Genomic DNA, 26,207 nt, shown 5'->3' with positions numbered 1-26,207 from the left:
GTCGTTGCTGTTTTTTTAGGTGTGCAGTATGTTGTTGGTTGGCTTGTTCTGTTGTATGTAGGTAGCTGTAGGCATTTGTAGCCTTGCATGATTAGTTCAGTTTCCTTGTCTTCTGGGTTTTTGTGGTTGCCCTAATGCCAAGCGGGCTCGGGCTCAAGTTGTTGTAAGCAGTGTGCTTGATGCAGGTTCCGGATGCAGTTCCATCAGTATTGCATGGATCTGATTTATACTTATGGATACATTTGTTTTGGGGGCAACATGGATTGTATTTGGAGTTATGGAGGCAGTTGTTTGGGATGTTTTAGAGTCTACATGGAGTCTGCCTGGTGTTTATAGATGCAGTTGATTTGGGGCATGCACATATTTTTGTGTAGCCCACGTGGATTTTTGTGTGATCTGCCAGAAGTTTGTACTTGGCAAGTTCATGGGTGTTTTTCTGTGGTACCATGTGCCCAGTGCCATGTCAGTGCATAGATTGCCCAATTGATGACATCTAGCTGGTCATGATTTTGGCTTGTGACCAGTAGTGGACCCTTTAGGGTAAAGCTTGTTGGTTCACACTTGTTGGACTGCATGTTATTTTCAGGTTTCCTTGTGTTTTCTCCTTAGATGTTCTGTGTTTGTTCTTGTCCCAGAAGAAGCATTGGGTGTATTTCTCTTTAGTGGAGATTGTCAGTTGTTTTATTTCTCAAAGTGGATGTGTCTCTTTTCAACTGTTGTGTGTTTCCTTTTTTGTGGGCAATGGTTTTGCATCTGTGTGTGTTTGTGTGTGTGTGTGTATGTGTGCGCGCATGTGTGTATGTTTGTCTGTGTGTGTGTACATGTGTGCATGACTGTCTAGTCTTGTGGTTTTGTTTCTGTATTCCTTTGCCTTTGTTTCTTCTATCATTGTACAGAGGAAGAGGTGTGGTAGTCTTTCTGTCTGGTATGTAAGCTTGTGCTTGGTGTGCTGCAAGGCATGCATGGAACCTTGGTGTGGAATGTTGGATAAGTGCTGAGTGGGTGGGCCGTTGGATGTCAGTTAGGGAGTGAGCTGTCATGGGTGTGGATGGGCCAATGATTGTTCCCATCATACTTAACTGTTGTTATTTCTGTAGCCTAATGGAACTGTACAGATAGTACAAATAAAGTAATAATAACATACATATAATATATATAAGGAAATATATATAAGGATGCAGGGTTGTATGTCCTCTTGAAGACCAGGTTCCTTTACATTTTTACAATTGCAATGATGAGATATAGTGTGGACACCACACCATCATTAAACTGTTATATTACGATGCATATTGCGGACATCAGTGCCATGAACATTATTTAAATTGGTGAATATGACATACTGTGGGTACCAATGTTATGAAAGCCGTTTACGATGGCATTAATGGCAAGCACAGTGAACAGCAGAGGCATTTGTTTCATATGTTGTGGGCACCTGCATCACAAACATGCTTTTAGTGGCAGCTGTAGGCCTATATAGTGGGCAGATGAATCATGGAAATGTGTCGGAAAGTGTTCGGTGCTGTTGGCTTGCCAGCTATTTGATTTCCATGTGTTACCACACACAACTAAAAATGTTCTGGGAGAACCCTCTGAACCCCCAGAGGTTGGTTTGCACACCACACTATGCTCGTGGACACATACTCATTCGTAGGAAAATGTATTGCCCTACCACTGAAAAATGTCATCTTCTACTTTCTCCTTCTTAATAGTCCTTTTCCTTCATCATACTCCTGTGTCATATTCCTTTCCCTCATCCTTTGACATAGTCATTAATCATATGTTTTCTACTTCATCCTAGTCCTCCTTCATCCTAATCCCTCTATTTCATCCTAACACGTCTCCTTTATCCTGGTGCTTTCCCTTCATCTTAGTCCTTCATCCTAGTCCTAGTCCTCCCCCATAGGCCATTTTCTTCCCCTTCATCCTTCGCCCTTATCCTTCATTCATCATCCTTTGTCCTAATTCATTTGCCCTTCATCCTCATCCCTCTCCTACATCCTAGTCCTTTTCCTTACTCCATTCCAGTCCCTCTCCATCCTATTTCTTCCTCCTATTTGTAGTCCTTCATCCTAGTCCTTCTCATGCTTCTTGGACCTTCATCTTTTTTCTTCATTCCACCACTTCTCCTTCCTTTTTTCTTCCTTCATCCTCATCCTTCTCATTTGTCTTAGTCCTTTGTCCTAGTCTTGGTCCTTCATCTTAGTTCTTCTCCCGAGTCCTCTATCATCTTAGTCCTCCATCGTCCTAGTCATCACTGTCCTAGTACTTATAATATTTTCCTAGTCCTTCATCCTGCTCCTCTATCATAGTTATTTTGCTTCAATTTAGTCCTTTTCCTTCATCCTATTCCTTTCTATCATCATTAGTAAAGACTTACATCGTATTTATTTAGATTTTTATGTTATTATTTCAGGCAGGAAATTAGATTGAGAGCAGAATAGCGCTGTACAGAGTGTGGGTAGCCAGCATTTGGGCTGGCATCTTTTAACAGTAGTGCAGTACTGTGAGTTGAGGTCTGTGCATTGGTATGTGTATCCATTGGAATTAGTCCTTGCTCAGGTGTTGTTGAAAAAAGCCATGCTTTGAGAGATTTGCATTCCAAGCCGACACCGGGATCAGTTTCCAGAGGCTGTGTGCGTGACAAGAGAAGGATTTTTTGCGGTTCCTCTCTTTGCAGATAAGTTGGGATGCAAGCCAGTTTCTCAATTTGCTGTGCAAGGAGCGGGTGCAACCAGATATGTTGAGCTTAACCGCCAGGTATGCTGGTGTGCTACTTGTGACTGCTTTTTAGATGATACATGAAGTCTTGAAGAGTATCCTGGCCTGGAGAGGATGCCAATGTAGTTTCCGTAGCACTGGGGCGATTCGGTCACATTTCTGTGCACCCATTATAACACGGTTGCAGCATGGTGGGCTGCTTTTAGGGGAGTCAAGTGAGCAGCTGGGAACCCTGTCAGGAGGGCATTTCACCCATCGATGTGTGAGACCACAAGGGCCTGCATTACAGTCTGTAGGTCCTGCAGAGGGATGTAGCGTTTGATTTTGCGAAGGGTGGAGATTCAGAGCCAAGCTGTTTGGGCCTTTTTGGCTATGTGTTTCTGGAAGGCAGGCGGCTGTCAATGGTGAAGCCTAAGGATTTAGCTGGGTCCAAGAGTTGTGGATCAAATCCTTCTAGGCGCATATCCTTGACCCATTACTGGACCAGTTGTTTAGCAGGCTGGGGCAGACCCATGAAGATGAATTCAGTCTTGGATGGGTTTAGTTTGAGGTAATCCAGGATTGGATGATGGCTAGGCAATCGCAGAGATGAATAATATCCTGCACGCTATGTACTCTCATGTCCAACTGAGTATCGTCCACATATTGGCGGATGGCTATATTGAGATCTTTGAGGAGACTGTCCAAAGGCTCTATGTAAAGATTAAAATCGGATTGGTGAGAGGAGGGAGCCTTGGGGGCTCTGCAGGTAACCTGGAGTCGATCACAAAGCAACAAGTTCATCTGGACTACTTGGTGTCAGCCCGAGAAATGGGAGGTAAATCAATACAAGACAGTGCCAGAGAATCCCATCCTGCGAGCTAGGAGGGAGAGGAGGATGTGGTGGTCAAAGGTGTCGAATGCAGCCGAGAGGTCAGAGAGGATAAGGAGGCATGAGTCATCAGCTTATCCACCATCCACCATACACCACCTGGATGGTGGCTGTCTAAATGCAACATTTTGAGCGGAACCCTGACTGATAATCATTTAGGAGGTGAAGCTCTTTGATTCTGGCGAGTAGTTGTGAGGCAAGTACTTTTCTGAGATTTTTCTAAAAAAAACAGAGGTTAGAGTGGGCCGGTAGTTAGCCAGGTTGTCTGTAGCTAAGGTTGGTTTCTTCAAAAGAGATTGTATGAGACCAGTGTTAAGGGTGTCCGGGAATTAACTTCTGTGAGGAAGACATTAAGGAAGCTGAGCAGCGCGTTGAGCGCTAGGCCCGTCAATTGCTTAATGATGGAGGCTGGGTGGATATCGTCGGAGTAAGAAGTAGGTTTGAGGGGAACAATCGTTTTTAGGAGATCAGGGGAGAGAGGGTGAGAGAGGAGAGAATTTGGTCCACAGGGGCAGTGTGCATGCCGGAACGCTAACGGTGTGGGTGGTGTATTCAACGGTCATTCGGATCATGTTTATTTTTCTGATAAAACATTTGCTGATTCCATCTGATTTTTCCTGAATTGCTGGTAACTCGGGGTTAAGTGGCGGCTTGGTACAATGCTTTAATACTTCAAGGAGGGCTTTGCTCCTGTTAGAGGCCGCTTCAATGGTGGGGGAGTAATACACATTTTCGCCTCAGTAATCAGAATCGTATGGTTGGTGCAGTGATTTGAGGTTGGTGAGGCATATAGGGTTAAGTTCTTTATGTCACCGTTTCTCTAGGGCTATGATTGTTTGTTGAGGGAGAGCTCTGTCTAAAATCCTTATACACCCAAGTTGCAACCTATCTTGACCATCACTCTCTTCTCTCTTGTACTCAGTCTGGGTTTCTTTGCCTTCACTTTATAGAAAGGCCTTTCTTTGTGTATCAAACTCGCTTCTCTGGGACCATCATTCTTAGCAAGCTTCAATACTGATTCAACCTCATCTTTTAGCTGCATTCAAAACTGTTGACCATCGTCCTCTCCTCTAAATTATGTCTTTCTTGTTCAGGCCTCTTAAAAAAACAGGGTTCCACAAGTGACCCTAAATCAGAAAGAAGTGTGAGAAACCTGAAGTTCTCTCCCTAACTAGTCACTAGAGATCTGTCATTCAGGTAGCCAGGTCACGGCCATTGCTATTGGATCCAGTTCCTGGGGTTGGACCAGTAAGGGAGGATCACTTGGACAGGAGGTTCTCGGGGAGTCGAAGGGGGACATCAATGGGTGAGAGCGGTATCCCCTTCTTTCAACATCTTTTCCCCATCCTACCACGTAGAATATCCAGAAACACTATTCCCGCCCATTTCCGACACAAATATTTTCACACACCACGAAAGACAACAGGCTAACAACAGAGCCGTTTACCTGACATGTCCCAATACAAGGGTTGGGCAAAGTCAGGAAATTGACCAGAATCACACACACCTGATGGACCTTTTTCTTCCCCACTGGGATAAAAGGTGGAGCACGAGAGCACATTACGAGTAAGACTGAATGCACAACAACATAGCTATCCAAGCACAGCAGCTCAAGAGGAGGCAAAAAGCGGTGAGAACTCAAGGGGCGATAAGGAGAGAAGCGACCTTGCCCTTTCCAAGCCAGACCCATGAAACCTCTGTGCAAGGAATTGTAAGACCGCAAACAATAGCTAACTTGTGTTTCAGCAGATGTGAACAGTACACGGGGCCCTCCTAAATGGATAACTAGGCAAGGGAGAGACACGCCTGCTACTGTGCTACTGTCCTTGACTCCAGCAAAAAGAAAAGCTAAGCAGTTCATCACAGCCGGTGAGTCAAAGGGGAAGCCAATAAGAAACCGAACTGTGTTGAACGAAAGTAGCGATTGACAATTTAAAGGAAAAGAAAAGAAGTGTTGATGCCTTGGGAGAAAACCAGCTGCAAGGGAGTCCAGCACCACGTGTGTTCTTAAACACCTCATATTCACAATGCAGACAAAAACTTCCAAAAAGCATTTAGAGTAGAATACAAATCCATTTCGGACTACGTATTTTGCTTTTCGCAAGTTGCAGTTATAGTATGTTTTTTTCCTGCTGTTTTCTTTGTTACAATCATCACAAGACATTCCATCTTTGTGTCCTCGGTCACTTGACAAAATCCTTGTGCCTAAAAGCTTGTTTACATTATAGAAATGTTTGACCATAGCACATAAAGTGGCCCTTGATTTAATTGTGCCACAATGAATGCTTTGTTGTCAGGTGTCTATATTTCCTATCTTCCTGACATGCTGTTCAGGATGTTTGTTTGCATGTATCAAGTAAAGAGTGACCAGAGTATGGGATGCCGTGTGAGTGCGCTGCATCCGCCCAGCTAATCTAAATTCTTTAATACAGTCTTATGAACACTCTCAATGGTAAGCATGTTGCCAACCCCTGAAGCCTGAAAAGTAGATCCACGCAGGCTTGAAATGTGGTCGAATTTGCACCAGACCTGCAGATGCACTGGCCTGCTGTTAAAGCTCAGTTACCAGTTTAATGGTATCCACTACAGAGTGTAATTTGCTTTCTGACTTTGAGAACATTCAGACATGTAATTGCTAATTTTACTATAGCCGGTAAGATAGCTCAGTGGGTTGAGTGCTCACTGTTGCGATCTGTGTGTGATCTGCAGGTTGCAGTTTCAAATCCTGGGAAGCACAACTCAACCTTTTATCCTTCTGAGGTCGATAAATGAGTAACAACATAGGTTGGGCGATATTGCATGTTATTTGTTCTATATAAAGCGCTTCATCGTAAGTGCTATATAATAACGCATCATAATCAAATGGCCTTCGACGTCTAGTTGCATTCACAGTAATTTAGTCATATGGGCCTATACACACTGATATTAACAATACATATGGTGATCCATTCTTGTATGAAATGTAAATCACATTACAGAGATAGCGTAACCATATTTTTCATAGTGTACTTAGGAACAATGCTATGTGATGCCACTTCCTGTTTTGTCAAGGGGTGAAAGGTTGTGTTCCATCGCAGCCCATGATGCCCCTTTGGGGCGTGGTCAAATGACATAACTTCTCGTGATGTCTTCAGAGTTCAAGGGTCGTGTGATGTCACTTCTGCTAGCCCTGGCATTTTGGTGAAATGAGTCCCTGCTCCTCTTTTTATTTACCCCTCACTCTACCTTTTTCTTCTTCTGCACAAAATGTAGGAGTCATTTTTGACTCCTCGCTTTCTTTTCCCCTGCATATCACCAACATTGCCCGTACAAGTCTTCACCAATTGTACAATATTCTGAAGACACGTTCATTTCTTTCTTTCTTTCCATGCGGCTAAACTTCTCATGTCCACACTGGTCTTCTCACATCTTAATTATTGCCCTGCTCTCTTAATTGGTCTGCCTGCCTATCAACTTGCTCCTTTGTTATATTTATAATTCATCAATCTGCACTCTCTTCTGTCTTTGTCCTTGTTCCTCCATTTCCCCTTCACTTAGTTCTATTTCTTGGCTTCCTTTCAAATGTCGTCTTCTTTTTCACCTTCTTTATATTTAAAGGTGTTTATGGCTTGGCACCTTCCTATCTATCCTGGTTTCGTTATACGGTGCAACTCATTCTCTACATTCTCAAACACACTTTTTACCTGTTGTTCCCAAACCTCCTTGTGCACCATCTTGTTTCAATTCCTTCTCACTCCTTTCACCTAAGCACTGGAATTATGTATCTCTTCAGATGAGGTCTTCTCCTACTCTTTACCTATTTCGCTTTGATTTTAATGTTTTACAACTTTCCTCCTTGCCATAATTTATATAAAGTTACAGACATATTTGAACTTACTGTAGGTCATATATATTGTGCAATGCTTTGGTGAAAGCACTACATATATTTTCAGCTGGAAACCATGACCACTAGCAGCTTAAGAACCTCCTGCTGATCATTTTCTGTGAATGTCTGCTTCAATGGTGCAATTTGAAACAGGTCATGGTCTCCAAAATGGCAACTGCACCGCTTCCTGTTTCACTGAAATGCTGTAACAGTACTTGTGCATGCAGTAATAGTCTTTTCGCAGCACCGCATGTTGATTTCTGACATTGTCCTCCTGTGTTAATAACCATCTTCACAGCACCGGCAAGGACCCTATAATCATGTTGAAGCACTTGCAACTCTGTATGCACTATCATTATTACAAGATGCATATTTTTAAACTAGAAAACCCGTAATACTCATAACAAAGGCCAAACTGTGCCAGTGTGCTTTTTTTAATTTCCTTATTGCCCTGGCATTTTAATGAAGTCTGAATCCCTCCAGATACTAGTTAGGGCTTTGATTGTCTCTTCTCTCCCTTGGACCTTTAGAAGGATTTGAGAATAAAGGCAGCTTTTTCCCAACAAGCTGCTGATTCCCTATAGCCTGGGGACAACCATTTTGGATCCTCAAGCATGGGTCACTATTAGTCTGTTGGTTGCTAGTGCTAGATCAGAGAAAGACTGCACCAGCAAAGAGAGGGGCTTTTTCTATGTGCCCTTTTCTGTTCTTGTGGTGCTTTGCAGTTCTGGGATTAACAGGAGAAGTACATGCACAGGGCCACATGCTGTTCTTTGCAATCTCTCACACCCGGGGCTTTTTGAAGGTTTGCTCCAATTTATCCAAAATCATAGATGTCTCTGCAGGGATGCGGGAAGCACTATTCTTTCATGACCCTTATCAGTATTACTTGAATTCATTGGGTAATCTGAAGAGTTTGCTGTTCATTTGAAAATTAAATACATGTCAGGACACAAACATTGTTAGTTACGAAATACCTTATATGAATATGTGTTTATGTTTGTTTCGCTTTCACAGATATATGAAACCAATACAGCATCACGCCAATGACTGATGACCCCCTGTACTCTAGTGGGGAAGAAGACCTCAGTTTATGCTTCAAAACATTCTTGAATTCAAAGGTATGGTTCAATTATGGCATGCAAGAATACAAGATTGTGAAATATCAAATGACTTGTACAGTGTGCATATTGCTTGTCCACATTTAATTTCTATAATCTTTCCTAAGAATATTAAATCCAAGAGTTACAAGGTACAAACATATATGTAAAATAATAAATGTAAGTACTATTAGAAAAGGCACCTCTCGGACTAGTGCTGATTTTACCAACAGTGGTAATTGGCTAAACTTTAACAGCGACCCAGACAGAACTCACAATAAATGGCACAAATTCTAATCTAAAATAAATTGATCATTGCTCTTCTCGCTTTTCTATTGATAAGACAGATTTTCCTATACTTTAAAGATCAATACATCTCTCCTTAGGTGCTTTCTTTGACCCTCTACTGGACAGGACTTCCTGCTTAATTTGGAATCATTCGATCAGTCTTCCACATAATCGGAACACATTTCCTGATCTGACTTTGTTTGGAAAACACTTCAAACCTATCTTTTCTCCTGTGTTCTTCATGCTAAGGGCTCTTTTAACAATGTCCTTGCTCTCCCTTCCTAGGTGCCTAATATGCATTACCTCATTGAAATGCCTGCAGAGTCCTCAGTGCTTTAGCTTCCATGAGCCATAAGAGCTATAGAAATGCCATTAACACAACATAATATAACATTAGATTTAGGCATTACAATATATAATTTCGAAAGATCAACAGTGGATGCTGATTAGAGGGTCTATGCAGCTATGCTGTCCTTCCCACATGTGGTAAGCTTTGCAGAATCATCATCAGTTATCCAGTTATATCTTTGTTCCCTTTTTTGAGTGGTGAGGGCACTTGTATGATTCTGTGGGCCTCATTACTAGTCCAGCAAAGAGTACGGCTGTAATTCCACTGGTAAGAATTATCATTACCGCGTGTTGTCTGGTGGAATTATCTCCACATTACAGGTTGACGGGTGTGTTCACAAGCCATCGGCAGTAACGGTAATTCCGTCTGATAGAATTAGCGGCAAAAATCACCTTAGAACAATAAAATCACAAATTTATGATGGAATGACCATTTCTGCCAGCCAAATCAGCAGAAATTCCACTTGTGGAATGATCACCCATTTTCTGGGACCCTTAATTCAGCGGTGTGGTAAAAGTGGTGATAATTGTGCTTACCGCCAAACTGTTAATGAGCCACAATATGTCCTTTGTCTGCCTTCTCATTCACTTTCACCTTAACATTTAGAAGACTTGAGCAAGATGACAAGTGCACTGGCAATTATTCATGCAACTACAAAAATTTGAGACCAGAAGAACAGACATGGGCTTCCTATCTACACGTCCCTTGCCCTAATTCCCTCCCTACAATTTACCCATGTGTTCCTGTTTTGTTACTGTTTTGTGGGTTTCGGTCTATTTGACCTAACCACATTTGATCAAATTTATTTGACCTTTTTTCGGTCTAAAATGTGGGGAGACCCCCCACTTCCCCTCAACCTAATCTATACCCTTACCCACCCCCATATATATATTTAATTAAAGTTAACTCAAAAAAGGCAAAAAGAATTCAATCAAATGTTTTTAGGCCAATTATGCTAATACCGGTTTGTGAAGGTTGCAATCTGTTACATTGCCCTATTTGACTAAGATCAGTGTCTATAACCTTGCCTCTTTCCTCCCCACCCACCCCAGCACGAGGCAGAGATCTACAAGGTTCCGTCTTTGTTGAGCTAGCTAAAGTGGCAGCCCCCCTTTCAGCTTTTAATTACATTTGAATGCATGTATGAATCAGTATTCTATGTTCAGCCACTTGTTAGCATATGGTTATTTTTGTTTTCACTAGGAGTGTTCTTGTCTATTTAGGATTAGGTTCTTAGCAAACCACCAAAATGAGGTTCAGCTACTAAACCGTTTTTTCGGGGAGCACTAGACACAATTTACCAGCTATACATGAAGCATATTTCAGCCATGGTTTTTATTCAACCATTCATTTACATAAAATCATATTTTATAGCATTTGAGCATAAAGAATAACATGAAGAAGACCGTTGTTGACAAAATGAAGAGTAACCTGTCCCTCACTCCTCATATAAATCGACATGTTGTTTAGGTCCTTGCCTCCCTGACTCGTTGCATGAACTGCCAGAAATGTCATGTAGGGGTCGCAACTGCAACACCTGAGGTCTCCCTTGCTACCCCTGTGGTCTCCCTTGTTACCCTTAAAAAAAAAAGTTTTTTTTTTTTTTTTTTAATGCAACCTCCTGGGCTGTGGCCAGCACCATGTGGCTCTTTGCTTCTGGAGTGGCTGGCTTTCAGGAAGCCCGCGGGGAAAGGGCGCGGATTGTTGGCGGTCCACTGCTGCATCCACTGTCCCAGGAGGGACACCGTATTCCTGGCCACGCCTCCCTTACCCATATCCGCCGCGGACCCTAGCCCGAATGGGTGAAGCCCACGGGGAAAGGGTGCGGGGTGTTGGCGGCCCCCTGCTGCATCCACTGTCCCAGGAGGGACGCCGTATTCCTGGCCACGCCACCCTTATCCATATCCGCGGCGAACCCTAGCTCGAACGGGTGAAGCCCGCGGGGAAAGGGCGCGGGGTGTTGGCAGCCCGCTGCTGCATCCACTGTCCCAGGAGGGACACCGTGTCCTGGCCACGCCCCCTTACCCATATCCGCCGCGGACCCTAGCCCGAATGGGTGAAACCCGCGGGGAAAAGTTGCAGGGTGTTGGCGGCCCGCTGCTGTATCCACTGTCCCAGGAGGGACACCGTATTCCTGGCCACGCGCCCCCTATCCATATCCGCCGCGGACCCTAGCCTGAACGGGTGAAGCCCGCGGGGAAAGGGCGCAGGGTGTTGGCCGCCCGCTGGGGGTGTTAGCGGCTCTGCGGGGGACCTGACCCACTGGACTGGCCTGGATTGGATTGGACTTGATTTTGTGGTGAGTCTGCTGTTGGGGTGAGCCTTAGGTGAGCCTCAGTGTTGGGGGAGTTGCACAACAACGAAACAATCTTTGAGTGCCCCGAAACTCTTGGAACCTTTCTGTTCTTCTCGGAGTGGTCGCACAGGGCTTTCCACTATCCAATTCACATGATGGTTGGCCCTCCTAGGGATCCCACCCTAGGAGCCTCGGACGAAGGAGAAATCTCTTCCCCTTTCTCCCCCCACCATCTGCTGCAATCCACCCTTCTTTCGAAACTTCAAGGAACCCCGGTCCCTCAGGCAGATCGCAAACCTATTGTGGGAAGAATAATGAAAAGGGGCTTGCTGTGCACGGCTCTGGGGGCTGCGCAGGGAAACGGAACGTGTAACGGGAGCCTCTGTGGGAGTGGAGCACCTTTGGCCACTGCCTGTGGGATAAAGAACGTCTTAGAAGGAGCCTCTGGGGAGCCTATACCTTTACATGCCCCTATTTACAGCCTGTTGGCAGGCCCCTTATCTCGGCCCCCTGTGTCTTGCGGCACCATGGTGCTCCCTCCCTCAAACATCAGCTTGGCATGTCCCGCCTGGGAGGGATCTGCTTTTCCCATGAACCTGCTTACTCCCGGTGGGGGCTTTGAGTGTGTGACCTCTGCTGATCTTCTGAATAACCTGGCTAATGGCTGTGAGAGAATCTCAATGGGCATATTGAAGCTGACCAGTGGTCCTACTGGTGGTCCTCCCACTGTGCCGCTGAACCTGCTGGTCCCACCCTTGGCCCCACGCAGCACCCCCTTTCTGGAACTGGCCCCCCTTCATCCAACTTCTGGCCCAGGTCCTGATACCCAAGTACTGCACCCGACACCCGTTCTACCCAAAGTATACTCATGTCTGCCTCCCGTGCCCATGACTCTGGATGTCGGAGGTGTGGGTGTTGATGGTTTGGGGCCGGGCCTGGAGGTGAAGTCCAGCTTTCCATCCAGCCTTGGGAGCCAGCATATGCTCGGGGTTAGCTCTTTGTTTTGTCTTAGCCCTCTTCGGTCTCCCAAACCCCCCAATAAAGTGGAACACTCCTCTTCAGTTCCACCTTCCATCGACTCCACCAAGCCGCTAAGCTGTCCCTGTCACCTCCTGCTCCCTGAGCTGGCTGAAGTCAAAAACCTTCTTCTTGTCCTGATTAAGGGATTGTTGGGGAACAATGGAGAAGGAGGTGTGGGAAGGGAAAGAATGGGTTCTTCAGGGGTCGGCCCAGGGCGACCGACTCTTGGCTTTGTAAAAGGAACACACTCCTCGTACCCTGGACTGCCCCATGCCTATGTGGCTAGGCCTCCCCCTTCTTTGAGGAGCCGACCAGAGGCGGCCGTCTCCCCAGCATCCCCCGAACGAAGGGAGACCAGCGAGTGCACCGGATGTACAGACTTGGGGACCGAGCCCTCACCATTGCGGAAACCCGTTAGGAGAGCCCATGGCCCTTCACGCTCAGTGGGGAGGGAGGCCGGTGCCCCAATCCCTGGCCTGTTTAAGCCTCCGTCTGGGCACCATTTACGTAAAGGTTTCAGTAGCTATGGGGTGTTCCTCCATGGTGTCCCAAAACTATCCATTGATTCAAGAGAACCAAGGGATGCCTTTCGGAACAAATGTCTTCATTGGCTGCCGACAGTGGTGGAATGTGGGTTTGTGTCCGGGGGCTCTTTGTTGGAGTGTATCAGACTGCCCAACTCCTCAGGAAAGTTGGATACTGTTAAATTAGTCTTTGGGGACAGCCAAATGGCAAGGGCCGTCTTGGAAAAGTGTAATGGCCACGGGCAGTCATGGAAAAGTGGCATCAAAGCCTGTTCATCTCCCCTTCACTCCCACGTGTGGCACACCGTGGACACCGCTGGCAACAAGCTCCTCTCAGGGGCAAACCTGACCACCTTGGGTCTGAGGCGGTCTAGGAACTACCAGAGGTTAGGGATGGGCGGGACCTGACCACTGGTTTACTAATCCATTTGGGGGCCATCATTAGGGGGGCAGTCTTTTGCAATTCTCAGTTGTCCCCTCTTTGCTGTGTTTTTGTTATTATGTATTAGTGTCTATTTCGGCCGAATAAAGTTGTTTGACTTGACTTGTATATTTGTTCTATATAAATCACTTAAGCGTAAGTGCTATATAATAACACATCATTATCATTTGGCCATGGACGTCTGCTTGCATTCACAGTAATTTGGTAATATGGGCTTATACACACTGATATTAATGATACATATGGTTATCCATTCTTGTATGAAATGTATATCACATTATAGTGATATGATAACCATATTTTTCGAAGTATACTTAGGAACAATGCTATGTGATGCAACTACCTGTTTTGTCAAGGGGTGAAACGTCGTATTCCATCGCTTCCTGTGATATCATTGGGGCGGGGTCAAATGACATCACTTCCTGTGATGTCATCAGAGGTCAAAGGCTGTTGTCAGACTGTTCCCTTTCACCACCCTGCTCCTCACCTGTAGCTTCCTCTTGTTTGTCCTTGGGGTGCTTGGAATGCTTTCGGAGAGTCCTTGTATCTTCCTTTGCGGGCTTGTCTCTGGACTTCCTGTCATGTAAATAGGGCCTGGCTCCCTCGTAGGCCACTTCGACAGGAGGTGGAACCTATCTTGGGGGGGCCCAGAGGAGCCAAGCCCCAGCGACAGAGAAAAGACCGATGGACGGCAAAAAACCCTGTGGAGTCTTGAGGAGGTGGATCTTGGAAATAGACTCTTCAAAGGCTGGAGTGGATGTTAGCAATCCGGAGTGAGTACAGGACACTGTGATTATGGTATGAGAATAAGAAACGGCAGAGAGCCGTGGAATACTAAGGGTGAAGGCTGGGATAGACAAGCGGGAAGGAAATACACTGCAAGAGGCACAGGAGAAGCCAAACGGAGGTTTAGCCGAGCACTAGTATCAAGGCGAACAACACAGATACAACGCGCAGGAAAGTGGGCAGGGCTTGCTTAAATAACAATGTCAGCCATGTTGGATGAGGACTAGCCTGCTAATTGAGGGTTCTCCGTGACGATATCTTCCACTTATGCCACAGTTTCCAGGGATGGATCCTGACAACCGTGTGTTGTCACTTCCGCTACCCCTGGCATTTTGGTGAAATGACGTCCCTGTGAACTGCATGTGACCTTTTCTCTTAATTCACTAAAAGAGGTCCAAAAGCTGCCAAGGCAGCTATGCAAGTATTCAGCCGCTTCCAGCTGGATTTCCTTTTAGGTTCTGAGCGCTGGCGTTGGTTCACTTGTCTTGGGACTGATCTTTCTGAAACCTTTTGACTCATCCCCACCTGAAGTGCTGCACCACCACTGGAAGATCACAATGAAAGTTACCCATGGCATTACAAGTGAAATGATTATTGTTTCTATAGTTCTTATTCAACCGCATTACCTGTAATGCAGACTTAACATTGCAGAATTAATAAAACAGAAGGCTACAATATCCCAAAGAGAATATAATAGCTGCATTCACTAATTCTCTGTTCATAGTGTTCAGTGTCACTGTTGTTTTGATAAAGGATTCATAATCTGTTGACTATCATCCACTCAGGTCATGCAAAACACTCATCATAAATTAATTCAATACAAACTCCATTGAGGTGTGTTCAGATCTTGCAGTGTATAATTAGAACAGGTGACATGCAGATACTATGAATATGAACTAGTTGCAAAACTCCACAAGAGATGGCATCAAATTGGGCAATGCTCAGTTAAACCCTGACTTTCACATCATACATTTAAGTAACAGATGTATTTGGAAGGGAAAGGTGTACAAGTGTATTTACATATTAGCACCTGCAGAATGGTGCAGCCAATCAGGATGCCGGGAACGCACGCTTAAGTTCAAGTCAGCCTTCTATCCGTACTGCACGTACCTTCTCCAGTTGGTCTTCATCTTCTCACCTGCCCTCGTCATCATGGGACCCCACTTACCCTCCACTGAAACTTCTCTTCTGCATGTTTCCAACACAGTATAACGCCCTACTCTTCTTTCTTCCTTCACCTCTACTGGTTTTTCTTGGTCTTATACTGTACTGGTTTTGTTCTAATCTTTCTGATTGAACTTTTCCTCATGAGCTGGCCAAACTTCTTCCCCGGTTCCCTTCAACATGGTGTCCCCCAAGGCTCGTATTTGGCCCACTTCTCTTCTCTCTCTATACTGTGTTGGGGTGGTGAAGGAGGGTCCCCTTCATTACGAGGGATTCATGTTGCTCATGTCACCATACTGATGACGGGAGGGGGTGGCAGCAAACTGGGATAGTGTTGCAAATTCATATGAATCGAATGGCGTTAATTATATGTTACTTCTAGTATAACAAGTATTTAGAATGTATGCATATTAGATCTTCATGCACGTAGAAAGATACAATATTAAAACTGCAAATGCAACATAAACACAAATCCATACAATGGGGTGCTTTTCTCCACAGTTAGTTGTTACACATGCATTCTAAATAGCACAGACATTCTTGACGGAAAAGAGAATTGGTTACCTAGTAATAAGGTAATACGAACAGCGCAAGGTTCACAGTCCTTGCATGGGAACAGATGTTATCTTGCCCTTTGTATTAAACTAGTTAGAGGGGATCAGTCATTTGTTTGGTGGTAATAAACATAATGTCAGAGGCCAGGGTCTGACAGTTAAGTGTTTTTCCAGTTCATTAGAGTTTGCATGTGGCTGCATTAATTAGAAGGTCTTCTTTTAAGGAGCCAGGAGTCTGTGGAATGGAGATTACAATCTATAGTTCAAAGAAAATCCTGTATATGCAGGCCTTCTTCTATTTGCCAAAATGCATCAGCAGGACCATGTGCAATCATATTTAAAGTTAAAGGCCTTAGGCCTATTATTGCTAGCAATTAATTATGTTTTCACTACTAATGTTTAACCATGCACCAACGTCATGACCAACTGCGGACAAATCCCTAGAAGAGGTGTGTTTTGAATATGATCTAAAGATAATAATGAAGATAACGCTGGCCAATGAAAATGGAAGAATTTGCAAAAGATGGGATTTCTTTGAGGAGGTTTTGTGCAATCATACTTGGGGGTGGATGGTAATAAATGTATATCAGAGTGTTTTAAATTGTTGCAAAAGGTATATAAACTGCCAACTGATGTTGTATTGTTGAGACGTGGGTTAGTTTGGTCCTGAAACACCATCTAACCACTTCCCGGAGCCTTTGTACAATAAACTTGCTTTATGTATAACCGTGTACTCGCTTCTTAAGTGGTGGGCCTGTTTTGCTTAAGGTGATTAAAGGACCATCCCCACAACTGTTTCTAAATCGGAAGAACGGCAAAGGACAGCCACTGCCGTCCCTGGGACTGCTGGGAAGGAGGAAGAGAAGCTCCCACACCTGCTTTGTGTTTGCATTCATTCATAAACTACCCTTGTGGCGAAGCCGCAGCAAACGACAGTCCCTGTGAGTGATGAGGAGGAGGAAGAGGAAGGACTGAGCTCCCATACCTGCTTTGCATTTGCATTCATTCATAAACCACTCTTGCAGCGAAGCTGCCGCAAAAGACGGCAAAAGAACAGTCCCTGCAGTCCATGCAGGTCTGTGGACTGCGGTCTGGAGAGTCCGGTAAGACACAGCGTCCAATGTGGGAATTAGGAAGGTAACCTTAGGAAGGTAACCTTTTACCCAGCTATCTAGCATTGCTAGTTATCCTCAGCACCTGGTGTGCCATATGTGTTATTTCCATCCCGGAGTCGCTGCAACAGCCGTTAGTATTGCCACCACTGCTCCCGCCACCCCCTGATATTTTTCGTCCTGTCTGGGTTATGGTGTGACTATTATACTGTGACAAGAATCCCACTATCTACCAACAAACGGGCTGCAAGCATTGCTCACTCGAGGGTCGCCCTGCAACTTTTGTTGGCCGCAGAAAACCCTGATTGACAGAGACCTGGGGAATCTAAAACCTTTGACTGGTGTGACACCCACAGTGAGCCTCTGAGATATCGAACTACTTTTGGCTAAATCCCAGGTTGAGGTGTGCTCCTGGGGTCTCCCGTGGCCAATAGCGGGTTGTGGATTCTGCGGTTTGTGTGATCAACGCGACAAAGGGCGTCACAGTTTGCCACCGACCAGTGGCAGAAGGTGGTAGAAGGCAGCCTGGAGTGCTCCGAAAGCCTCGTATTTATGTTCTCTGGCCTTATGCATTCAGACCTCTATTTCACCGCTACCAGCTTGTCTTAGTTCTGGTGAGCCCCTGCTTTTGTCCAGCTCTTTCAAGGGAGATCAACTTGTAGCACAACACAGGTGAGCATATTGGTTGTCACGACTGATCGACACGCCTGAAAAACACAGGACCGCTGATTAGCTAACAGGCTTATAGCCCTGAGCTCCACAGGCGGTGCAGGGCCGGAGAGTCGGACTCTGGCAGCTCCTTAAGCTGTCAAGGCGTTCCCTGCCCGCCAATTGCCCTGCTGTGGGGGGCAACTGGGGGTCTGTAAAAACCATTGAACTAAAGCTCTAGCAGGGTTTATTTTAGCCACATATTGGAACCGGCTCGGATCCTGGATTTATCACCCTCCCAAGCCCATCGGACCCATTGACAAAAAACTTTCTGGGGTTCCCAAAGACTTGTAGAAAAACAGGGCCACAACCTATATTTGTCCGCACCAGTTCCCACCTGTATTTTTATACTTCACACTGTACTTAAAAGTTCCTAATAATTTTAGGGATAAGCCTTAAATTGATAATATTTTAACATTGCAGGCTTTTTAAATTGGCGAGCATGTCTTAACCAAGATTTTAACAAGGATTTTAAAAGGTTTTATATTACTGTGTATTATTTTTGATTGTTATGTCTCTGCATTTAATTTTGTGCACACACTCACTTTAACACGTTACATCTCTCCAATATGTCAAAACACAAGGCAGCACAACCCATTTCGTCTGGGGGGAACTGTAAGAGGGCCTACACATTGCTCAAACCCTTGGATGACATTAATATTCTGATAACGGAAATAAAGGGTCTCCTGAATGATATTGAAAACCCTGCTAACAAGAAATTAAAAGACCACCTGCATAGGAAACCCATGGCAGCTCCAAATTGTACATTGGCTATGGAGGATATTGAAATACTGACAGAAAGTATAGCGCCCATATTAAAACATACAAGGCAAGCCCAATCTCACCTGTTCAGACAACGGGGGAAATTAAAAGATCATATGGGCGTATATGAAATAGGTCCCTATGAGGGGAACGAGGGGGGATAAAAACTATGCCCTCCCCATTATCGTGCAAGGGGATGTGGGTGCACAAGTTATTGAATTACACACAACCAACAACGACCTCTTAATACTATCTAGTCCCATTGCCACAAGAGATACAGGTGGTAACTCTGATCACCAACATGGAAAGGGAGGGGGGGGAGATAACACCCACAACCTGGAATAAAGGAAAGTGGGGACAGAAGTTACGGACCCCACCTCAAATTGATTCCAGGTCCTGGCGATTGAGCAACCCATGAAAGGGAAGAACAATATCACCCCTGGTGCCAAAGATAAAAACCCCAAAGGCATCCAGAGTAAGGCGCAGGGCATGATGGCCCGTCTGAGTATGGGAACAGATGTAGGAAGGCAAATGGAGGGAATTGCTCCCTATGACTCCCCAGACTCGGGTCAGGAAGATAGCCCGGTGGACCACCGAGGGGAAGTCTGTGGCCTTATCGAACATAGGTGTCGTAAATTGGAAACATTCTGTAAGGAACAGTTCAATTTGCTTGTGGCCAAATAGCATTTATTAAAGAAAGGCTGAGAATATCCCCCCCGACAGGGCCCCTGCCAATTATGAATCCCACATTTGACAAAATGTATAAAAATACACAGCCAAGCTTTTGCTCAACAGTCCACAGCCATACTATTGTTAAACACAATAAGGGAGAGAGTAGTGAGCATAGGGGGAAGCTAGGGGACCATGGGGTATGGGTGAGGGGGCCCCATTTTCCGAATGGCCCTTCGAATGAGGCAAGTGGCATGCCACGAGGGCCGAGGGAGGAGAGGGGAGGGACCATGGGCCCCGGGCTGGGCTACCCACTGACTTTTAACAAGAAACGCTCCACAAGTACACCTCCCTGGATCTCAGAACCTAACCATTACACTAGGACACAAGATGGGGGGGAAGTACTGCTATAGCCAGGGTAGGGGACCACCTGCGTATCCACCAAAGTCACATGGCGCAAGGGGCCAACAGATAGGCCCATCAATAACTCTGCATAATGTGGGGAAAATGACAGTTGGGGTCTACAAAACACAAGTAGTTCTCATAAATAAGGTGACCATTACTTCAGATGAACGAGAAGCTGTAAAACTGTCATAAGATGTGATATAATGAAGTATGTCAGGCAAAGTTCCCATAAAAGTGATGACCACAAGATTGTGGTCTTCCTAAAAAAAGAATGGCTGGTGAGTGGCCTGCTATCCATTGAAGCGAGACTATACCCATCCGATGGCCCTCATTCATGCCACCAAGATGTTAGGCTTGGGGCTTAGGGCAAGCAATGGCCGGTTTAAAAAATATCAACTGCCAAAACCAACCTTTGATGTCCCTAACGGCACCTCCTACATTGATCATATCTTTTTATTAATGGAACTATGGGGCAAAACAAAAGACTTTGAAGACTTGAGTACATGTGGGAGCGACCATAAGCCGTTGTCCCTGAAACTATCAAATATGGGAGGCCATGAGAAAGATCACTGTAGCCCCCCAAGCCAGGTTATTTATATCCAGGGTCAATCTAAACAGCATATAAAATGGACAGATCTTGATCTGGACCAAGTGAAACTTATATCTACGATGGCATCTTGCCCCAAATAGAACACCTTTCATTGACAGCACCCGGGGACCCAGACACTTTCTTATATAATAAAATTGTCCAAAATATTGAACCCTACGTCACAAAACCAAGTAAAAGAATAAAAAAACCTGCAATAAAATCTCATCCATGGTTTGATGAGGAGTGTAGACTGGCAAAATCTGATAAATTGAATTGCCTAAAAAACGCCAAAGCCCAGATAAAACAGAGCTGAGAGCATCTAGGGCATATTACAAAAATATGGTTAAATTAAAAAGAGGTCTATGTACGGCATGAATGGGATAAAATGCAGGAAGCTTCCCAATGTGGAGATTTCCACACTTTCTGGAGGATAGTAATGGGAGCTCACTAGGGCATGTTTGGGGAGTGGTGACAGAGATAACCCTGGTTCCTGGAAACCATTTTCAAGAGCTTTATGGAACAAGAGATCTGTTACATGAGCAAGTTACCATCCATCAAATCCAGGAGGGTGGAAATATCATTGAACCAATGCAACTAGAGCTGTGGGAGATATGTAATGCCATATCTTCCCAGAAATGGGGGAATGCTGCAGGCCCTAATTTAATGCCCATTGACCGAATGAAAGGTGAATCATTGGTATGGGTGCACGCACACACTATGGCTTCATTTTAACACTAGCATCAAATTGAACAGGGAACCTCCCTCCTGGCAAAAGGCAACAATCATCCCAATATATAAGAAGGGAGAGGGATGACATAGCCAATTACAGGCCAATTTCCCTACTTGATGGAGTCGGGAAAGTATTTGCAAAAGCCATTCATACATATTTGCATGAGTGGGCCTCTGAGGCTAATGTGATAGACCATCTGCAAGCTCTGTTTTTGCCAATGATAGGCACCTTAGAACAGGTTTTTCGTCTCCACCAAATTACGCAGAAATATGCGGTCCTGGAAAAGATGAAGGTGTAATCTGTCTTTGTCGATCTCAAGACTGCTTTTGATAGAGTGTCAAGGCCATTACTGTGTACAACATTATCTAAAAGGGGGGTACTAGCAGGACTCTTACAGATAATCACCCAACTCTACTCCAAAAACACTGCCTCGGTATGGTGGGGTGTAGGAGGTGGCTTACAGAGCCGTTTAAAGTATCCAGAGGCGTAAGGTAAGGGTGTATCCTGGCCCACTGCTCTTTTTGATTTATATTGACAAGGTGATCCGGCATGTCAAGTTGGAAAGACAAGAATGCTCAAAATTAGGTCAAGAGGCATGTCCAATCCTCCTTTTTGCAGATGATGCAGTTCTTTTGTCAACATCTGCCAAGGGCCTCACGACTACGTTGGAGGCCTTTGCGGGAACGGGCCTGGAACTCCAACTTGACATTAATATGGCAAAAAGCAAGTCACTGGTTTTTCGGCCCAAATTCAGTAAATATGTCAAATTTAGATTGGCAATTAATAAAACCATTCTTGAGCAGGTGCAACAATACGACTATCTAGGGTTGAGATTTAACAATCAAGGTAACTGGCCTTCCCAGTTGTCCAAATCCAGTTTGTCAATGGGAAAATAAGGGGGAGGCATATTGAGATTTTTTTATTCCCATGGCCAAGGCCCCATTTCACCTGCTATCAAAATGTTTTCAGCCCAAGCTAAGTCTACAGCAATGTATGGGTTTGAAATTTGGGGCCATTCAGATACCAATAAACTGGGGTTGGCCGAAGGATCCTTCTTGAAATAATTATTAGGATTGCCCAAATCATGCCACCACCCCCATTTACATTGAATTGGGCCTAAGACCAATTTAGAAAGAGGCCCTATTCAAAACGGTCCTCCTCTGGTTGAGACTGTGGTCGGTCCTTGAATTACATATACATCGGGAAGTCAAAGCCCACATCTTAAAGGCAGAGGGTGGTAGATCGCTGCCATGGTTCCGGCATGTCAAATACATGCTGGCGCGAATGGAATTGGGAGATCTCTGACAGAATCCCCAGGGAATCACACAGGGTGACATATCTAAAATAAAAAACATTTCCCGAAGAACGATTGAGGCTGAGCTAATCAATGACTATGTGAGTGTTACTTCAGGTATTGTTTATTTGTCACATAAATCATCTATGAGGTTTGAAAAATATCTTGATCAAGTCAGGCTCCCACTAGTACATAGCCTCAATCTTAGGTTCAGATTGTCATAATTGAACCAGCACATCGAACAAAAAATCGGTCCCCTGAAGGAACTGACACATGTCCAGTCTGTGGTTCTGTTAAAGAAACTCTACTCCATTTCTTCTTTTTTTGCCACGACTACTGTGTAGCACGTTGTATATTTAAAAAAACTATGTAACACATATGGTATACGTTACACAAGCCCTGCGCTCAAACGTTTTGAAACCTGTGACGAAATGAAAGTGGTGTACTGTGTAGCAAGTTACCTAGCACAGGCTTGGTGCATAAGGGCAAAAAGGATATAAAATGGAAATTCGGCGATATTATACCAAAGTATTTTCTATCCTGCAAGTATCCCATGAGGTCACTAACCAATATTCCAAAAATGATTGACCTGAGGTGGATCGCACTGAGCACATGATTTTAGAACATATTTTTGGGTAAAAAACGTTTTATATTTGCTATTTATACTTTGATGTTAATGAACTATGTTTGTATATGTTTTAACAGCTTTGTATTTTCATGCTCCCAATATGTGTATTTATGGCAAATGACTAATTTGTCGAATAAAAGCCGTTTTGACTTGACTTGACTAAATCGGCCCTTTTATCTTCTTTCAATCTTTAATGTGATTTCTATGCAGACGCTCACAGATTTTCTTTTTCTTTTCCTCTTTCACTGAAACTCTTAACTCTACTGTCCCCTCTATCCTGTCACTGCACGCCGTTGCTGCTCGTACCTTATGTGTTGGCGGGGATGGCAGAGCTGTACGTTGCCATGGTGCCTGGGGGACTCGGGATGTGCTGTACACTACGCGTCCCGGCAGTCCAGGCACCATGTCCGTCATACAGATCATAGTACTGATGACGTTGGCACGTTCCGCGATGCTCAGCCAATCCAGTTACGGATCACGCAGGCGACGATAGTTGCAGCATTAAAATGCTGGTAACCTCAGCATTCGATGCACATCAAAGGAATTTTATTTTATTTACTTATTTGCTGTGCATTTGTAAGGCACTTATACAAGTAAATAGTGTTTCAAAGTGCCCACAGGGCAACAGGGAGGGAACATGGGAGTAAAATGAGATGTAACACTGTAAGATAGAGGCAGACCTACTAGGCCTTGTGAGCATTCAGAATGTGCAAGTGCAGAAACAGAGAAGGGTTGGGGGAGAAGGAGGTAAGTGCTAGTTGTATCAAGTGAGAAGTGCTAGGGAGTGAGCAGCTTTAAGTGCCAGGGTGGAATGGTATACCACCAATAAATAGGTAAGTGCAAGCCTGTGGTGGCACAGGCCTGTGAGTGCCAAGGCAAAGTGCTAGGAGGTGCAGAGACTGAAGGTGATTAGGTGTGGAAAACCAGGACCCAGGAGGACACAGAACGACCCTGGTCACCAATCTCAGGAGCTGTGAGGTTTAACAGAGGAAGGAGGAAGGGAAGGAGGAAGTGTAAAGGAAAGTCTTGAGGAGCTTCCGGAACTTGAGGAGGTCCGGCTCAAGACGTAGAGGGAGGGTGAGGCTGTTCAATAGGAGAGGACCTGCTGAGGAAAGAGATCGGCCACCAACTCGCAGTTTAGCAAATCATTTAACACGCAGAGAGTTGGTGCCGGAGGAGCATAAGGATCTGGAGGGAGAGTATGTAGTGAGAGCAAGTTGCAGATAGCGTGGTCCCTGACCCCAGACAGCCTCGTGGATGATGCAGAGGGATTTGAATTTGATCCTTGCAGCAACCGGGAGCTAGTGTAGAGTTTTTAGCACTGCAGAGATGCGGTCCCTGGGCTTGAGGCCAAGGATAGGTCTCACAGCCCTATTCTGGATTAGCTGGAGGGGTCGTAGAGAGGAAGAGGGTAGATTAAGGAAGAAGCTATTACAGTAGTCTAGCCTAGAGAGAACCAGAGCTCTAGAGACATTGAGCTTCGGCAGGAAGGTGAGAAAAGCAAGAATTAATTTGAGGAGGTGATGTTGAAAGTCAGACTTCTTGGCAAAGTCCTGCATGTGAGGGATGAAGGAGAGAGAGGGGTCGAAGATGATTCTAAGGTTTCTGGCTTCAGATGAAGAAGTGGGGGGATAGCCCATGGAGGATGGCCAGAGTGAGGGCGAGAAAGAGGGAGCTCGAGTCCCGATAGGAAGAATTGGTATCAGGTAATATGATCCCCACCAAAAATATCGCCGTATATATGGTCATCGGGAATGGCCAAAGGCGATATTTTTAGTGGGGATAATATCAGGGTTTTTTGGGAGTGGGGGTTGCGGGGGTATCCCCCGGTCCTTTTAAAATAGTACAGGGGTTGCAGGGGTGTCCCCTGAAGGTTCCATGCCTTAATATCGCCGCAAAAATATGGCAATATTTTTGTATGGCGATATTTTTGCGGGAATATTAACACATGGAACCGAAGAATTTCAGTCTTCCTGGCATTGAGGCAGAGATCATTGTAAGTACACCAGGACTGGATGGCAGATAGACAGTTAGGAATCATAGTTGAAGTGAGAAGAGGATTGGAGGGAAGTTTGAAGAAGAGTTGTGTGTCATCTGCATAACACTGAGAGTTTGGGGAGAAGGATGAAATGATGTGTGCAAGCGGGCAAGATAGTTGTTAAAAAGCCAAGGAGAAAGGTTGGTGCCCTGGGTTATGCCGCAGGTGGAGATAGAGATGGGGGAGTAGAAAGATCCCAGAATGACCTGGGACGGACGGTCACTGAGGAAGGAGGTCAGCCAATCCAGTGCCCGCTTGGAGATACCTAGGGTATCGTCTTGCCGTTTTATGTGGATGGAGTGGTTGACCATATCAAATGCAGAGGAGAGATCAAGTAAAATGAGAACAGCTGGAGAGTTTGAGTCAAGAGATGCAAGCAGTTCCTCACAGGTGTTCAGGAGAGCAGTTTCCGTGCCTCTGGATGTTCGGAATCCAGATTGATGGTTGCGGAGTCAGCAAACAAGTTCAGTGTGCGGTGTAAATTGGGGGAAGGCCAGTTTCTCCAAGAGTTTCCCAAGGAAGGAGGTGATAGATATGGGGCGGTAATTGGCTCGCCCAGACGGGTCTGCAGGCGGTTTTATCAGGAAGGGGCACACAAGGTAGTGCTTAAGGGAGGAGGGGAAAGATCCCATAGCAAAAGAGTGGTTGCAGAAATACGCAAGTGCACGGGCAAGAGAGCCAATGTTGTCCTTAATGGTTCTGGAGGAGCAGGGGGAGACCTGTTTGGAGGAGGCCTTCATGGAGCAGACAACTCTAGTGACCTAATCAGGTGTGACAGAAGAGATGGAGGAGATAAAGGCAGGGGGGATGGGAGGACATAGGAGGCAAGGGGGTGGGGAAGGGGAGGAGGGGAGGGACGCAAGGGTGCTCAGGATGTCCTGACGTTTTAGCAGTGAAGTGTGAGGCCAGTGCATTGCAGAGGGCCTGGTAGGGTAGAGGTGGGGAGGAGACTGCAGAAGGGTTGGATAGTTCCCTGCAGATTTGAAAGAGTTCAGCCATGTTGTTAGATGCACCAGAGACGCGAGCCTGGATGTAGGCCATTTTCTTGGCACAGATAGAGAGTCTGTATTGCCTTTGGAGCAGGCGACAGGCCAGTTTGTCAGAGGTTGAGGTCTGCCACTTCCATTCCAGAGCTCTGCATTTGCGTTTCAGGGCTGCAGGTTCAGAGTCATACCAGGTGTTAAGTTTGGAGACATGTTTCAGGCGGATCCTCATAACTGGGCAAGAATGTCAAGGGTATTAGTAATGGCAAGATGGAGGTTGTGAGAAGAGTCTGTAGTTGGTAGAGAGGGGGG

At 45.3% G+C, this 26,207-nt stretch overlaps 1 protein-coding gene across 6 annotated transcripts in view; it reads left to right on the top strand.

The window, feature by feature from the left end:
- LOC138527632 (uncharacterized) overlaps positions 1–26,207 on the top strand; it is a 370,769-nt gene that overhangs the window by 15,215 nt on the left and 329,347 nt on the right. For all 6 annotated transcript variants that reach the window (XM_069638969.1, XM_069638970.1, XM_069638966.1 and 3 more), the window contains exon 3: positions 8,472–8,575. In XM_069638969.1, the coding sequence (XP_069495070.1) occupies positions 8,501–8,575 (75 nt within the window). In that variant the 5' untranslated portion in view covers positions 8,472–8,500. The remainder of the gene's footprint in view (positions 1–8,471; positions 8,576–26,207) is intronic.

This window comes from Ambystoma mexicanum, chromosome 14, assembly GCF_040938575.1.
Source record: "Ambystoma mexicanum isolate Mex_15411 chromosome 14, UKY_AmexF1_1, whole genome shotgun sequence".
Classification (NCBI taxonomy): domain Eukaryota; kingdom Metazoa; phylum Chordata; class Amphibia; order Caudata; family Ambystomatidae; genus Ambystoma; species Ambystoma mexicanum.
The sequence above is the reverse complement of the archived record's forward strand: the minus strand, read 5'-3'. Positions and strand labels throughout refer to the sequence as shown.